The sequence below is a fragment of the Gadus morhua genome, chromosome 13 (genome assembly GCF_902167405.1).
Source record: "Gadus morhua chromosome 13, gadMor3.0, whole genome shotgun sequence".
NCBI lineage: Eukaryota > Metazoa > Chordata > Actinopteri > Gadiformes > Gadidae > Gadus > Gadus morhua.
Genome location: NC_044060.1, coordinates 3612446 through 3629759, shown reverse-complemented (window position 1 = coordinate 3629759; position 17314 = coordinate 3612446). Strand labels below are relative to the sequence as shown.

At 49.4% G+C, this 17314-nt stretch overlaps 1 protein-coding gene across 1 annotated transcript; it reads right to left on the bottom strand.

Annotated features, from left to right (window-relative positions):
- Positions 1-153: 153 nt before the first annotated feature.
- LOC115556873 (plakophilin-1) lies at positions 154-17238 on the bottom strand. The gene is made up of 13 exons (XM_030374272.1): positions 16284-17238; positions 15928-16022; positions 13826-14598; positions 13458-13599; positions 12515-12722; positions 10782-10944; positions 9659-9776; positions 7981-8154; positions 6274-6444; positions 5208-5361; positions 4610-4793; positions 3229-3313; positions 154-1022 (listed from the first exon to the last, which is right to left on the bottom strand). The coding sequence occupies exons 1-13, from the start codon at positions 16471-16473 to the stop codon at positions 948-950; spliced, it is 2532 nt and encodes an 843-aa protein (XP_030230132.1). The 5' UTR covers positions 16474-17238; the 3' UTR covers positions 154-947.
- Positions 17239-17314: the final 76 nt, after the last annotated feature.

Sequence of the window (17314 nt, the reverse complement as noted above, 5' to 3'; positions counted from 1 at the left end):
TTAGAATTCTGACTTTAAATCAGAACCTTTTTTATTCTTACGTTAGGGTCAGAATTCTGACATAAAGGTCAACCCCAGCCGGCAAGTCTGCATCTGTCTAATGCGTGGAGGCTAAATCAAGACATCCACAGACGGATCACTTGGAAGACGAAATATATTTTTAGCAGTACATTCTTTATTAGTATAACCAGTTTTGACAAGGTTGCAGCGTTAACAGCAGTAATTAAAGACAGACATTTCATCACAAAAACTGCATATTCAGTGCAAGTATTGCTAAATCTCTCTAAACTAATCCGACCATTCTCTAAACATAACAACCGACGGAACAGGCTAGCTGTACACAGACAATTCGGTCACAAGATATCATAGGGTCAAAGCTTAGAACAACATTTACGACGTCTAAAACCATAGCTAAAACTGTACGTAGTTTGTTAAAAACAAAAGCACGAAACAATACTTGTCATCTTATGCTTCCCCTTTGGAGTAGACTCCAGTGACACAAATACGGCGGGCGAACATATTTACACAAGAGAAGAATATGATTTAAACGTGCCAGTTAGTGCAGTGGCTCACATCCAGTCTGGCCGGGTGATTTAGTGGGACTTAATACGTACTCCCGACGTAGTCAGCAGCGAGCTGTACTCCGAGAGAGTCACTGCAAAGCAAGCGACAGTGAGAAAAACACACGCGCTTCCTCTGTCTTGACCTGCCATGAGCGACACTGAACAGAATGTAAATAAGCCTGCAATTTGTGTTTGTTATTGATTCGATTATGCGAGCGTATCATAGCGACCATCTCTGTACAAGTGCAACGCGGACGCCGTGGAGTGTTTCGGGTTAGTTGGACGATACAGGAGTGAGCGTTGAGGCGTGGAGTAGCTGGAGGAGCCGGGTGACGGGGTCACAAGGCTGGGAGGAGCGGGTCTAGGGTCTGGTCCACCCCTGGTCTAGTCCACCACCTGAATGGACCTGTGGGCCGCGATGGTGTCCTTGGTCACGAAGGACCCCTTGCTCATGCCTTTCTGCTCGGAGGGGACACACAGAGAGGAACCATCAAAATGCTGAGCTCTGAACAGGTAAGCGCTCTGAGCAGGTTAGCGCTCTGAGCAGGTTAGCGCTCTGAGCAGGTTAGCGCTCTGAGCAGGTTAGCGCTCTGAGCAGGTCAACGCTCTGAGCAGGTCAGCGCTCTGAGCAGGTCAGCGCTCTGAGCAGGTCAGCGCTCTGAGCAGGTCAGCGCTCTGAGCAGGTTAGCGCTCTGAGCAGGTCAACGCTCTGAGCAGGTCAGCGCTCTGAGCAGGTCAGCGCTCTGAGCAGGTCAGCGCTCTGAGCAGGTCAGCGCTCTGAGCAGGTCAGCGCTCTGAGCAGGTTAGCGCTCTAAGCAGGAGCAGGTTAGCACTCTGAGCAGGAGCAGGTTAGCGCTCTGAGCAGGTTAGCACTCTGAGCAGGAGCAGGTTAGCGCTCTGAACAGGGTAGCGCTCTGAGCAGGTTAGCGCTCTGAGCAGGTTAGCGCTCTGAACAGGTTAGCGCTCTCAGCAGGTTAGCGCTCTGAGCAGGTTAGCACTCTAAGCAGGAGCAGGTTAGCACTCTGAGCAGGAGCAGGTTAGCGCTCTGAACAGGAGCAGGTTAGCGCTCTGAACAGGGTAGTGCTCTGAACAGGGCAGCACTCTGAGCAGGTTAGCGCTCTGAGCAGGTTGACGCTCTGAGCAGGTTAGCGCTCTGAGCAGGTTAGCGCTCTAAGCAGGATAGCGCTCTGAGCAGGAGCAGGTTAGCACTCTGAGCAGGTTAGCGCTCTGAGCAGGTTAGCGCTCTGAGCAGGTTAGCGCTCTAAGCAGGTTAGCGCTCTGAGCAGGAGCAGGTTAGCACTCTGAGCAGGTTAGCGCTCTGAGCAGGTTAGCACTCTGAGCAGGTTAGCACTCTGAGCAGGTTAGCACTCTGAGCAGGTTAGCACTCTGAGCAGGAGCAGGTTAGCACTCTGAGCAGGAGCAGGTTAGCGCTCTAAGCAGGAGCAGGTTAGCGCTCGCACGCGGGGAGTTACGCATGCAGAACACTGTGGCCTGCTAATAGTGTTCCCGCCGGGGGGAATCTGTTACACGCCGTTGACATCATTTTTTCTTTTTCTTTAGATGATGATTCCAACATTGATTGATTGTACAATTCAATGCAAAAAATCAAAAAGGAATGGGTGCCTAGTTCTTGGAAAGTCTCAAAATGGGGCGAGTAGGCCTACCAGAACCAAGCAACACTGTAGTCGTAGCAGCAGTAGAATTGGTTGTAGTAGCAGCAGAAGTAGTAGTAATAGTAGAAGTAGTAGTAGCAGCAGGGGTAGAAGTAGTTGCAGTAGTAGAAGTAGTAGGAGTAGGAGTAGTGGATTTAGTAGTAGTAGTAGTATTAGTAGCATTACCTTTTCAACTAGTTAACTTTTTTTATAAAAGTTCTAAAAATAAAAAGCAGTATAGAACCTGCCTAAGAGGGATTTCCCCGTTAGTAGAAGGAGGAAAAGTGTGTGAGACTTTCCCCTCAGACTACTCTGCATATCGACGTTCTAAACAGATGCGAGGAGATTTGCATCCCGGGCGAGGTAAACAAAAGACTTTGGGCCCTGGTGAGTCCAGGGACAGCAGCGTTCACGACTCTAAGCTCTACATGCTGATGCTCGTATCACATATCCATCGGTGAATCATCCCGAGCTGTAATCCGACCTCCTCTGCTCAGTGTTCCAGTGCTCAGTTATTTGGCTCCACCGCTGGTTGTAAATGCTACGTTTTCCATATTTAACTTGAGGTTCAGAGCATTATCTACACATTGACCACAGAGAGCCGCAACGCCGATGCTGTCGTCACGATGTCACTTCCTGTGTCTATATCGGGATCAGTCAACAGTCCCATTTCCCCCCTGCCCACCCGCCTTGTGTACAGTTACACGGTTACGCCCTGAAAATCTATATTGACCAAAGAAATATGATTGAACTTATGAACCGGACTTATCGACTACATGTTGAATCGCACGTCGGCCATCAATGTTCAAAAGGACGATCACAGGAATCGTGATCGTCCGGGATTACGGCTCTCGTGTCAATCACAGAACACGAGGTCAGCCAGTGGCACTTTCCCACATACCTGCGCAGGGCGTGTACTCTGAACATAGCTGCGGTTAAACAATAATAACAGCGGAGACACACCCTGCGCAGTCAACACCGTCCCACCCCGGCCCCGGCGGCAAGTAGCTCACCTTCCTCAGGAAGCTCTGCAGGTCTTTGTCCGACCACAGGCTGTAGAGCATTATGGAGGCCGCTTTGCTGGACTTGGGGAAATGACTGACGGTGGGGGTGGGGGGGGGAGAAGGGAGAAGGGAGAAAGTGTGCGTTAGGCTAACATTGACCCAGTCGAGGTGGACAAAATACGAAATGACTGACGGGGGACGGGGAGAGTAGGGAAAGTGTGTGTTAGGCTAACATTGACCCAGTCGAGGTGGACAAAATACGAAATGACTGACGGGGGACGGGGAGAGTAGGGAAAGTGTGTGTTAGGCTAACATTGACCCAGTCGAGGTGGACAAAATACGAAATGACTGACGGGGGACGGGGAGAGTAGGGAAAGTGTGTGTTAGGCTAACATTGACCCAGTCGAGGTGGACAAAATACGAAATGACTGACGGGGGACGGGGAGAGTAGGGAAAGTGTGTGTTAGGCTAACATTGACCCAGTCGAGGTGGACAAAATACGAAATGACTGACGGGGGACGGGGAGAGTAGGGAAAGTGTGTGTTAGGCTAACATTGACCCAGTCGAGGTGGACAAAATACGAAATGACTGACGGGGGACGGGGAGAGTAGGGAAAGTGTGTGTTAGGCTAACATTGACCCAGTCGAGGGGATCAGAATACGAAATGAGTTATGTGGGGGGACGTGTAGAAGAGAGTAGGTGTGTGTTAGGCCAACATTGACCTAGCCGCCACGGGATGAGCAGAATACATGCGTACATGCCGTGTCAGTGTTTGAGTGTGAGTGAGGTGTTGTCTCAGCGTCCGGACTCAGCAAGTTTTACTCTGGGTTAGACCGCGTCTGCGCGTCGATGAACCACAGTGAGAATAGCGTCACACTAAAAGATATCCGTCATTGTTGTGATCATTCGTAGCGGCGTAAATAATGTGTTTTCAAAAGGACAACGTATGAAAGATTGAAGGAGTGATATCATGTCACCAGTGTGGTCATTCCTGGTGTACACTGGATAGATCCATCTACCAGCTCACTCATTGGACTGTAGCATACATTACTCATCTATCCATCATACATCTAGGTGGACGCGCCCACTAGTGATGTCACTAGGGCACAGGTTACAGCGTATAAAACGTTATACAACCGCGTAGCTCATCTCTCTCCGTGGGCAGCCAGGGTTTTTGGGTTGTTATCTCGTTTAAAGTGTTATCTTGTTTATTTTTGGGGTGTTCACGTGTAGTATATACTGAAACAATTATTCACCTCCGAGAAGGTCCCCCCGAGAAGGTCTCGGGGGGGCTATTCCCCACTTTTCACTTTGCCTTCGGCGAATAATTGTTAAATACGTACGCGTAGCTCATCTCTCTCTGCGGGCGGCGTTGGGCTTTGGGGCGTACCTGTCTTTGCTGAGGTGGTTCAGGGCGTGGATCAGGTTGTTCTTCAGCAGGGGCCGACCACTATCCTGCTCCTTCAGGGTGAGGAGGTGGGCCGTCTGGCACGCCATGGACAGCGTGTCGTCCGACTCGGTGCCCTCGGTGCCCTCCTCCAGGATGGCGTAGAACTCGGGCAGGGTTTTACGGGCTGCGGAGGCGGAGCGGGGAGGAGGTCGTTAGTCACCAGGGCGACGCACCGTTGTTGGAAGGACTTTTGCAAACGTTGAGAAATATTTTTTACATTTATGCACATTTTCTACATTCGACATATTCTACATTTTCTACATTTCTACGTTCAAGTTCTAGTTTTACTATTAAAAAATATAGATTTAACATTCACTATTCCCTGAACAGACCTTAGCTAAAATCTGCGACTAGCATCTTCCCACTTAGACCGTTCCACAATTTACGCAGGGAACATAGAACCAATGTTATCAGAACATCTAACCAGTGTAATTAGAAAATATAAAAGGTGTAATCCGAACATGTGTGCGTGCGTGCGTGCGTGCGTGCGTGCGGTAGGTCCCTGGTCAAGGGGGTCCTTCGCGGTCCGGCCTCCTACCGATGGGGTTGGCCAGGCTGGGGTTCTTGGCCAGGTTGGCCACCAGTGCCACGGTGTTCCTCTGCAGGTTGATCTTGGGAGACCTCAGCAGTGGCGCGATGACAGCCAGACCGTTCAGCTTCTTCACCACCGTCTGGCTGATGACGTTGGAAACCTGACGTCGGGGAGATGGAAGAACATCAGTCACACTAGCAGCACTCAGAGGCCCCGGCTATCTGATCATTACTCAACCCCCGTTCTACTGGTGCATGTCGTTCTACTCTATGAATACATTCGATTGAACATCATCGTTCACTCAGGCATTGAGCTGCCGGAGTGGTGTTCCACTTGAGTCACCTGTTACTACAGGTTTTTGCTCCAGGACTGACATAACCTGTGTTCCTTCAGTAGGACCGTATCATGGACTTATGTAAAAGGACCTTTCTGAAGGGCAATGCATGGAAATGCATCTGGATGGATGCCTGTGTTGTGAGTGTTGTTAATGAAGACAAGAAGGAAATCGTATTATTATTATTATTAAGGGGAATTTGGTTGAAGCCATGATGTATTAAATGGATATCAATCTGTTATAAACACAACATGAAAGACAACCCACCGTGCAGGAAAAAGAAACAACATAGCAGAGCAAATTGCTGGGAAAGAAAAGAGCTTAGCGCAATCATTTGCGCAAATCCAGGCTGATAAATCCAGCCTGCTAAACCCAGCCTTCTAAACACAGACTTAAAACAGCCTACTACTTGCATATGTTTTCTTTTACTCATCTATTATTTTATTATATTGTATGACAATGTTTATATGTGAAGCACTTTGAGTCTGCCTTGTGTATGAAAAGTGCTATAGAAATAAAGTTGCCTTGCCCTGCCTTGCCTACTAGCCAGCCAGACAAAAGAGTGGGTGTTTAGTTGGGGCTTGTGTCACACATAAGTTGAGAGTGGGTGCTTGTGTCATGCTGGTTGGATGGTCAGGGCCGGTGTGGGGCTGGGTGGTGCTGGGTGGAGGGTCGGGGCCCGTGTGGTGCTGGGTGGAGAGTCGCGGGGCCCGTGTGGTGCTGGCCGGGCTGTCTTACGGTGCCGGGGTGGGCGGTGAGGTTCTGCAGGGCCCCGCAGCAGGCCTCCAGGGTGTCGTCCTTCTGGCTGGAGCTCAGCAGGTCCAGGTAGCTCTGCAGGGTCCGGGAGTGGATCAGCCAGCCCGCCCCCGTGGGGTTCTGCTCCTCCACCGTCGGGTAGTCGAAGTGCCGCTGGGGAGAGACAGACGGTCTGGGGTCAATAAACGGAGACAGTAGGGGTGGAGATGGGGTACAGTGGGGGTAGAGAGGGGGTAGAGAGGGGGTAGAGAGGGGAAACAGAGGGGAAACAGAGGGGAAACAGAGGGGGTACAGTGGGGGTACAGTGGGGGTAGAGAGGGGAAACAGAGGGGGTACAGTGGGGGTAGAGAGGGGAAACAGAGGGGGTACAGTGGGGGTACAGTGGAGGTAGAGAGGGGGTAGAGAGGGGGTACAGTGGCGGTAGAGAGGGGGTAGAGAGGGGATAGAGAGGGGAAACAGAGGGGGTACAGTGGGGGTACAGTGGCGGTAGAGAGGTGGTAGAGAGGGGAAAGCATTTTGAACCAGACCAGAACTAGGTGGTCCAAGACAGGAACTGGAGCAAAATCAACACACCTGGACTGCAGCTAATCAGACCGGGGCAGTGTAACCCAGGCATTCTGGGTAAAACCTGTTTATTATCATTTGAAAGTTAAGGTCGAGGGTTCGAAAGGACACTGAAGGTGTGGGAATCAAGCATTTCAAAACTACAAGGCCAGGCCAAACGTGGAGTAGGTGGAGTACAAGATAAGCCTGACAGTGAAAGTGTCATTCTGGTTCTAGCCTGGTTTACTTCAGGGTAGGGGCCATGGAGGGTTACACCGGCTCAAAGCAGCCCTGGTGGGTTTAGGGCATTCGATGCATTTTACAGCGAGGTCTTAAGAATTGGCCAGAATGGTTAATGGAATGGGAAATGAGAGGTAAACCGGTTTGAGGTTCAAAATGGCAGTGGGGCTTTTGGGAGCTAGGTGTAGGTTGCATTTTAAGGCCTTCATTTCAAAATGAGTTCAACGCCGCCGGTAAGAGCCTGGCTCGGGAACTACCTGTCAACCTAGTCCATTTGACCTGGATTGGTAGACAGGTCCTTGGACCATTTGAGGAATGGGGTCTAACTGGACAGGAGTGAGTGAATGAAAAGGGACGATTAACTCAAACTGGTTGAGCACAACTACTTAAGGGGGTCGTACACACACACACACGCGGCTACACCCCCGGTCATAGGTCAGGACTACACCCCACAGGGCTGGGCGCTGATTAAGGAGCAATCACTTTCCCCTCAGAGCCAGCAGGCCTGATAACGCTGGTATGAGATCCCAGTTACACCCATTGGTTAATATTTACACGATGTGTGCGTTTGCGTCGCAGTCCCACCAGGACTCGTCGGTGTCACAACCTTCAATTGATGAAGAGTGGCCCTGGCTGCTCTTGGATGGCCTGGGGTTTGGCTTTTGACTTTGTGGGATCTGTATGCAGGGTATGTCCGCAGGACGTTAGTGTTGACAGGGTCTAGGTGGAGGAATTTGAGGTTGGACTCCCACCCAGCGGGTAGGGCTTTATATTAGCCTCCTTCTTTTACTTAATTCCTTCCTTTCTGTTTCCCGCGCTCCCTCCAGTTAAACGTTTCCTCTGCCCTTCTGTCCTTTCTTCCCCACCAGTTTCCCTCCCTCCCTCCCTCCCTCCCTCCCTCCTCACCTCAGCTTCCAGGACCTGTCTGCTCTGTGGGCTGAAGCAGCCGATGGGGCCGGTGTCCCCCTCGGGGGTGATGTTGGCCCGGCCCAGGGCGGAGATGCGGCTGAAGAGGGCGGGCGCCTCCGCCTCCAGCTGGAAGGTCAGGTTGTGGAGCACGCAGGCACAGTTCTCCACCGACTGGGCGGAGGAGGAACCAGAGCGACAGTGAGAGGTCGATACTCGTACTGGATGAATCGACGAATCACCATCCATTTAGTGAGCGTTCTTTACACAGCCCCGACCACTCTCAACACCCAGACACTCACACACACACACACACACACGTTCTAGTGGCATGTTGCTCAGGGGGTAGACACCACACCCTGGTTGACCCCGATCAGCTGTCGCCTTGAACGGTTGACACCGTATGAATGTGTGCATGAATGGGTGAATGTTATGGCAATATTGTAAAGCCCTTTGAGTGGCCATAAATGCAGTCCATTTACCATATTGATGAATTATTATCCATTCAGCGAGCTTTCTTTATACTCAAACCCATACACCCAGAGTTATCACAACCCTTATCTCAGTTTACCCCAACCCGTAGCATATCGAATTGTAATTATGCAACAGAGCTGAACTGAACGGCATTTCCACAGCATGACTCAGGCGTGGAACGTTTCAAAAACAACACTGGTATCACAGGTCGGCCGCACAATGGGAGAGCTACGGTTCTGAGAATGCTGCCCACACCCTGCTCTGCGCTGAAAGCCGACGTGGTAGAGATGCGCCGATGTGGGCGCTGAAGGTCCCGTCTTTCAGCGCCCAGTCAGCCTGCCACATGAGAACGACGGGTCGGGCGTGTGGCATGTGGGCTGCTGGAGGGAGTATCGATCCGCGTGTGTGTGCGTGTGTTGTTTGTGTGGTCACTGAATTAGCAGTAGTGTGCATTTCTTTGGATGCTTTTTCCCCTTCTTATTCATAGATACAGTTTTTATTTAGCGCGTTGCGGTGACTGCGACTGGGACACCTGGCCTATCTCAGTGACTACAACTTAATGCCTGAACTCTCCTTACGCTTAACCAGCCAGCATTCAATACAAATTTCACTTCAACACCGAGGCTTTTTCTTTGGCTCAAAACAAAGAAGCAGTAGCCTGACTGCTATGTTCAAGGCAGTATCTTTGTATGTTCATCGTTTGATTGCACTATAGGTTTTTTTTTTGTATCGTCCTGTTTTGATCAGTATATGCCAATGTTGTTATCAATAAAAAAACATTTGCACAAGGCAAGCCGATGCACTTCTCCATGTTGATAAGAGCATTAAAATGAGAACAATTAATGGGACAAAGAAATCAAGGGATATTTAGCATAGAATTGTTTTTGCAATTAATCGTGATTTAACTATGGCATTAATGCGATTAATCACGATTAAATATTTTAATCGCTTGACAGCACTAGTTTTAACCCATGATCCTATTCTGCTTGGTTTCCCCTCACCTTGATAAATGCTAAATGGACTGAATTTATAAAGCGCTTTTCTAACCAGCGTCCACTCAAAGCGCTTTACAATACTGCCTAACATTCACCCATTCATGCACACATTCACACACCGACGGCGGAGTCAACCACGCAAGGCGACAGCCATGGTGAGGTGCCTTGCTCAGGGACATCTCGACACTCAGCTAGGCACATAGAGGTACCTTGTCGTCGGGTCTCTGGGCCTCCACGCATTCCTCCACGTAGCTGACCAGGGAGTCCACCAACCCACGGCACTTCCTCATGCTCTGCCTGATGCTCACCTTACCACTGCTGAAGTTCCTGTGACCACACACACACACACACACACACACACACAAACAAACAAACAGAGCCTTCAGACGGCAGGTTAAGGAACGCCCAGAAAGAGGTTTGATTTCCTTCAAGATTAGCTGCCAGGAAAAGGCTGTGAGAACGTTTGGCAGGCAGGTGAAATGTGAAGATACTTCCCAGATACAGGGTCTAGGATTTTTCTCAGGTTTCACCTCAAGAAAACATTAACACACGAACACAGAATGATCACATTGTTAACTTAGTGCTGTCATAGTTATGATGATTTGAATCAAGCATAAACGTTTGGTTGGAGAGTTTTTGCATGCAGTTATGCAAACAATCGTATAAAGGATGGGTTCATCTGCCGCACAACGGATGTGGATTCACATCTCTGGTTCAAAAGTGCGCTATAGACAAAAAGCCATCCTCCTCCTCTTTCTTTCACTTTCCCCCTTTCACGTTTGCCACTAAATGGCTTTTGTGCTCTTCAATAAAGGTCTGACTCAGCAACCATCAAAGCAAACTCATTCGACTGGTTTTCCCATTGTCTTTGGCAAATCACATCTGCACCGAGCATCAACTTCGAACAAATACAAAGAAAATAAAACCCAATCTCGCGTGGCTGTAAACTATCATAGCGAACAGCAACGTATTACATTAAGGGTTAGATTTTACATTCAGGCCACTTAGCAGAACTTTTTATCTAAAGCGACTTACAATAAGTAAATTTTCTCAGAAGGAGGAGAAACCACAACATATCACTGTCAGTGCCAAGCAGCACTACCAATCGCTAGGTTAACCCATTCCCCATGTACAACAAAGATAGCTAGGATAAGAGTGAGCAGTATTTTGAAGTACAAGGACGTACGACATACAATAAGAACTAAGAAGTGTGGGAGGGGGTGGGAAGAGTAGAGGGCAGAAGACCCAGCGATAGATGTACAGTTAGGTCCAGTCAGGTCCAGTTATGTCCGGTTAGGTCTAGTTGGGTCCGGTTTGGTCAGAGGTCCTCACCTCAGACAGCCCGTGGCGTGGTAGAAGACCTCCGGGTCCGTGTTGCTGGACCGGTTGGGTCCGGTCGTGTACGGAAGAATGACCTTCTCCATCAGAGCCGGCAGGGCGGACTTCAGCAGGTCCGGTCGCAGGTTCTCCACGGACGACATGTTCCACAGCAGGCCTGCAGAACCGGTTACAAGAGGGGGACTTCCCAGTTAGAACGCTTCCTTAGAACTCTAATCCAGAGTTGGAACTCAGAACTAGGACTCAGAGACGGATCTCAATGTTAGGGCTGCTCGATTATGGGAAAAATCATAATCACGATAATTTTGGTCAATATTGAAATCACGATTATTCAATCTATTATTTTTCAGTTTGAAAACATGTTGTGCTTATTCAGCATGTCTCTACCAAAAAAAACGCTGCAACTGAGAACTTTGAAGTTTCACCTTAAAGGAATACACAAAATGGTCAAAAAGAAAATGTTCCAATCTAAAATAATATAGAGCTGTTAAAAAAAAGAAAAAAAGGAAAACTCGATAATGTCAATTTTGTGATCGTTTGACGCTGAAATCCGAATCGCGATCAAAGTATGATTAATCGCCCAGCCCTAATCAGTGTCAGAACTCCCTAGTCAGAATGCCAACGTGAGAACTCTGGAGAGTCCTTTGATTAAGTACGAGAATTTTTTTGCCAAAGAATAGTTTACAATAATGATTATTAGCAACATGAATATTAACATGCATGATAACGATATCTTTAATTAAGTACGGAAATTGTTTTACCAAAAATTAGAATAACGTTCTATAATGAATAATGATATCAATAATGATCTTACCCACATTCACATCAACATGCAATGAACATTATAGTCCAATGACCGCTACTATTAATACTTAATAAGAAGCATATATCCCACATTTTTTACTTCTCAATATACTGTATATTCTAAACTCATTCTATACTACATTAAACACTTAACGATAAATACCATGGTAGCGTGTCCTGGCATCCTAATGATATCATTAACCTACAGTGCATGACAGGACTGTATAGCACTGACAGCTCAGAGTCAACAAGATTAAGGAGGAATCACAACAAAGTGTGTTTTTGTGCCTGCGCCTTGTTCCAACGTGTCCATAATTGTTAATGACTGGGTTATAGAGCAGATACCGTGTGTGGGTCTATGCTCCTGTGTGAGTGCCTGTGTCTGTCTCTCTGTCTTCCTGTCTGTGCTCACGCACACGCGTGTGTGTCTGTGTGTGAGCAGCTGCGTCTTTGGTCTGAAATTGGCCAAGCCGTTCATTAATAGATGAAGCTCTTGAATTGGTCCGACGCCATGCTGTCTGTGTGGCCAGGAACAATGCATGGATGTGTGTGAATGTGGCACTACCTGGGTGTTGTGTGGTTGCGTGTGTATTGTGTATTTGAGACTGTGTATGCTGCAGGTATTGGTGTAGGTGGAATATAAATGGATTGTATGTGTTTGTGTGCATAGGTCGAATATGCATGTTTGTACAAAAGTAGAATATATCTCTTTGTGCGCAGGTAGTGTTTATTGTGTGCGTGTATGTGTTTGTACAGCTAGAATACATGTGTGTGTAGATGTCTGTGTACCTGTCTGCACCTGCGCGTGTTTGTGTCTGTGTCTGTGTGTTTGTACCCGTGTGTGTGTGTGTGTACCTGTGTGTGTACACTTGTGCGTGTGTGTGGCTCATACGTGTGTACGCGTGTTTACGTGCGTGTGTCACCTGTGAGCTGCTTGTGCGTGTCCGCCGAGTCGGACTCCCGGAGCAGGGCCACCACCTCCTCCACCCCCCCACAGCGGAACAGCTCCTCCTTGTTGGCCGTGTCCTTGAAGGACAGGTTCCTGAGGGCCGCCGACGCCGTCTGGGCGACTGGGGGGTTGGGGCTGCGCAGGAGGGCCACCAGCGGAGGAATCCCGCCCAGCTGGTACACCTGCCAGCGAGAGGACGGTCAGGGGGGGGGGTTTAGCGGCACAAAGGCCACTCTGTCTCTGCCGGAGCCGGTTATGACTGGTGCTGGGGAAAGGTTTAGCGTGATCCCGGTGACGAGCAGCAGATCCTCCAGATTAGAGGGCGGAGGTGAGGGCGAGGAGACGCCCTCGAGGATTAGACCTCGGGAGGTGGAAGGCGAGGTTAGGACTCGGAGTTGGGAGTCGGAGTCGGAGATGGGAGTCAGAGTTGGGAGTCAGAGTTGGGAGTCAGAGTTGGGAGTCAGAGTTGGGAGTCAGAGTTGGGAGTCAGAGTTGGGAGTCAGAGTTGGGAGTCAGAGGGGGAAATCCGATTTCGGACTCGGAGTGGGGACTCCGAATCAGAAACTCCGAGTCAGATCTCCGAGTCCCAAGTAAGAGTCTGAAGTCCGAGTCCCAACTCAGAGTCCCAACTCAGAGTCCCAACTCAGAGTCCGAATTCCAAGTACGAAGTCTGAGTCCGAAGTCTGAGTACGAACTCTGAGTCTGAACACCTACTATGAAATGTGAATCACTCTTGGCCGCGTTCCTTGTAGTAAGTTGGGAGTGACCATCAACCATGTGGACGATCAAAACACAGACACAAAACGCCGTAACATCTCCAGACAGGGTGTCCATTCTGCCTAACCTGCTGTCTTTTGGGGGCTAGGCAGTTCTGCCCCTGCGATGTTAGTCTACCCTAGACGGGTTGCTGGTCCTACCTCTTGCTTGGCCTTGTCCTCCAGGAAGGTGTTGTGCTGGATGAAGGAGGCTCCACAGTGCTGCTGCTGCTGGTCGGGGCTGGAGAGCCAGGCCACAGCCTCAATCATGGTCAGGTCCCCAGGATCAACGAACCCCTTGAACCTGGAGAGGAGGAGGAAGACAGGGCCATGAAGTCCCGGAAGGTGAGGGTCTCAAACCAGTTGTCTGGCAGCTATTTGTATTCCTGTTGAAGGGGAGGATAGTGTAGTGTTGAACTGTAGAGTGTTCTGGGTTCGATTCCCCAACGTCCGCAGCCCGTCAGTCCCAAGGTTTAGGTATCAGGGCCGACGATGGGGATTGAACCCGGAACCTTTCCAGGTTCACTCACCCAGAGACCGCCTTGGTCTTGACGCCGGAGTCCACCACCGACTGTTCAAACTGGGTCAGTCCGGGCTGGTAGGGTCCGCGCTGGGTCTGGCTGGTGTTGGTCACCACATACTGGCTGCTCTGTTTCCCCTTACTGGTGCCGTTTATGAAGCTCTGGTTTTGGGGCAAGGCCGGGGCTTGGTACTGGGACTGGCCATTGGCCTGGTACTGGGACTGGGACTGGCCTTGGCTCTGGCTCTGGCCCTGGTACTGGGACTGGCCGAGGGTCTGGTACTGGGTCAGGCCTATCCCCTGGTGGAAAGGCAGGCTTTTGCTCTGGTACTGGGACTGGCCATGGGACTGGTACTGGGACTGGGGCAGTGACTGGTACTGGCGTTGGGGCAGTGGCTGGTACTGGGACTGGGACTGGGACAGGACCTGGTACTGGGCTTTGGGCTGCGGTGGCGGGAAGCAGTTGGCGACGTGCTGCCCTCCCGAGGTCACGGTGCGCTCCGACAGGAAGACGCTGGAGCGGTTCGACAGCAGGCGCTGGGGCCCCGGGGGCGCGGCCTGCCGGGGCCGGGTGAAGCGGCGGCCAAGGTCGGGCTCGCTGCGGCTGGTGTTGCTCCGGCCAATGGTGCCGCCGCCCAGCGTTCCCATGGAGACGGTGGCGCCGCCGTTGGCGTGTGAGCCCCGGCTGATGGTGTGGCTGGACTGGACGGCGGCCCACTGGCCGACCGAGCCCTTTGCCGTCCGCACGGTCTGACGGTTGGCGTTCTTCTCAGAGCCGACCGTCTGAGACACACACACACACAGACACACACACACACACACACACACACACACAGAGAGAGACAAACAGAGCCACACACACACACACACAGACACACACACACACACACACACACACACACACAGAGAGAGACAAACAGAGCCACACACACACACACACACACACACACAGATACACACACACACACACACACACACACAGATACACACACACACACACACACACACACACACACACACACACACACACAGACACACACACACACACACACACACACACACAGAGAGAGACAAACAGAGCCACACACACACACACACACACACACACACACACAGATACACACACATATATAGAGAGAGACAAACAGAGCCACACAAACACACACAAACACACATATATACACAGAGAGACACACCGACAAACACACAGTCATATATACAGAGAGACAGAGACACGTATATATACATAGCGACAAACACACCCACACACACACACATATACATATATATATATATATATATATAGAGAGAGAGAGAGAGACAAACAGAGCCACACAAACACACACAAACACACAGAGAGACACACCGACACACACACAGTCATATACAGAGAGACACAGACACGTATACATAGCGACAAACACACACACGCACACACATGGTCACACACACACAAATACAGAAATCCATAATGAGACAAACCCACAGAGACGTCCACAGACATACAAATTCATAATGACACACAAACATGCAAACATACAAACAGTGAATTATCATCCGGAGGACTTCAATAAAAAACAAGCCATCATGAAATCAATCATGAAAATAAATCGTGTTATTAAGTTTATCTGCCGATTTCGAGTGATTTTAATGGTTTTCTGTAGTTTGTTGATATTGTTTAACTGGATCTTGATCAGCCTTGATCATGTGTGACGTGGTTTGCTGATTTTGATTGAGTACGTTTTATTGGCTCCTGATTGCAAACAACTGGTTTTGTGTGTGACATGGAGACTCAGATATATGTCTGCAGAAGACTAAACAAGATCTGCGTAGGCCTAATTGTATATTACTTACTTATCAATAAACATAATCCATTTCTCTAATTAAATGAGCATATAACACATGTGTATATGAATTAGATCAGCTATCTATCTTATCAAAGTCCCTTTACTTGTACGTGGCAAAATAAAAAGATTCTGACCAACGATTTTCTATTCCATTCTTTTATTTTCTTAGGTACCAGTCTCCAATATACAGCTGATATTGATTGTCTGTTTAAAATGCAAAAGTAATAATTTTTCATTTGTGATAAACGTTATAGTCATCGCTTACCTTTTTGGAAAAGCCGTTTCCAACGGTGGAACTTCCATTGACGTTGATGGGAAGGGACTTATGAGAATATGTAAACACGCTGTCATAGGTGGGACCTACAGCAAATACAGTTGTTGGTAAACATGGAGCCACGGTGTCAGGTGTAAATGTGACCAAATAGGACTCCAATATAGGCCTTTACGCACTTTGCGTTTGAACAATGACACTCACTGGCCTACGTGCTGGTTTACAGCGAATAGAAGAAAACATTCGTTTTGTGACGCCTTTGATGAAGATACAATAGTTTTGTCTTTTTATATCCTACAAGTCTGGACGACTCGATGCTTTTTTTTTAATATATATATATACACACTTACTAGTAGGGGATAAAGTCGCTGTCCCATTCCGACTAGTCGACTGCTTGGACTTGGTCCTCTTGATGGTCTGCACTTGCTCCAGGACCCGCTGCTGGCCCGATCGATACTGGTTGACGTACGGGACGGCCAGCGACGTATTGGCCCCCGCTCCGCTGGAAATAGCCGATCGCAGTGGGTCAAGCGACATCATTGTAGCTCCGTGTGTTTGAGTGTGTTGTGGAACATCTGACGCAGTCGTGCGTCCGCGGGTGCAGGTGATGTGTTCTCTGGTGATAGTGAAGCAGACCCTGCCCTGCCCATCGGCCTGCCCTACCTTAGCCTGCCCTGCCCCTGCACGAGACCGCGCCCCTCAACAGACAACAATTGGTCTGCTGCCGAAACACAGCGAGAGCGGAACGCAGGCGGAAACTGCGCTTTGGTGTGTTTAGGGCCACAGAGCTGAAGGCGTGTCATGTCCACGGGCTAAACTCCATAATGCTGCCAATTATTGCTTCTTAACCTGCCTTGACAGGTAGTGTAATGGGGTTGTTGGGGTCACCGTGTGCACCCCTAGCCAGGGACAGGACGCACTGGAGATTCCACTGTTTGCACACCTGTGGCTGGCTATGCGCCAGTTTGCTCAGCCGGGGCCACACGATGTGTACACAGCTAATGGACCCACTCAAAGAGAAATCAATGTTCCTGCTCGGCTGAAATGGAAAGTGTATAATCACACTTATAATTACCACGTTATTTTCATTACAGGGAAGTTTAGTCACTTTCATCCAGTTTTTCTACTTTTCCTCTTTCGTGCTTTGCCTCAATTTTGGATTAATGCACACAAAAGAAGAGTCAGTGATCGACAAGGGCGTTTCACTGGATACTGAAATGCGGTTGAGTCATTAAAGCAACAAAAAAATTGTCATACCCCGACCGACTTGTGTTTTCAGGTTACAGAGACATCTGAGTGTGACGCATCAAGCATGGACGAGAAGTATGTGATTCAGTGTCGCCCTCTAGCGGTGGGACCCTGAACTACCAGACCAGGGTCC

Excerpts from the sequence above, each read along its gene's own strand:
- LOC115556873 (XM_030374272.1), bottom strand. The coding sequence starts at position 16,473 with ATGATGTCGCTTGACCCACTGCGATCGGCTATTTCCAGCGGAGCGGGG. Across the intron at positions 16,023-16,283 it reads AGCGACTTTATCCCCTACTA|GTCCCACCTATGACAGCGTG; the intron begins GTAAGTGTGTAT and ends TATTTGCTGTAG. Across the intron at positions 13,600-13,825 it reads AAGACCAAGGCGGTCTCTGG|GTTCAAGGGGTTCGTTGATC; the intron begins GTGAGTGAACCT and ends CCTCCTCTCCAG.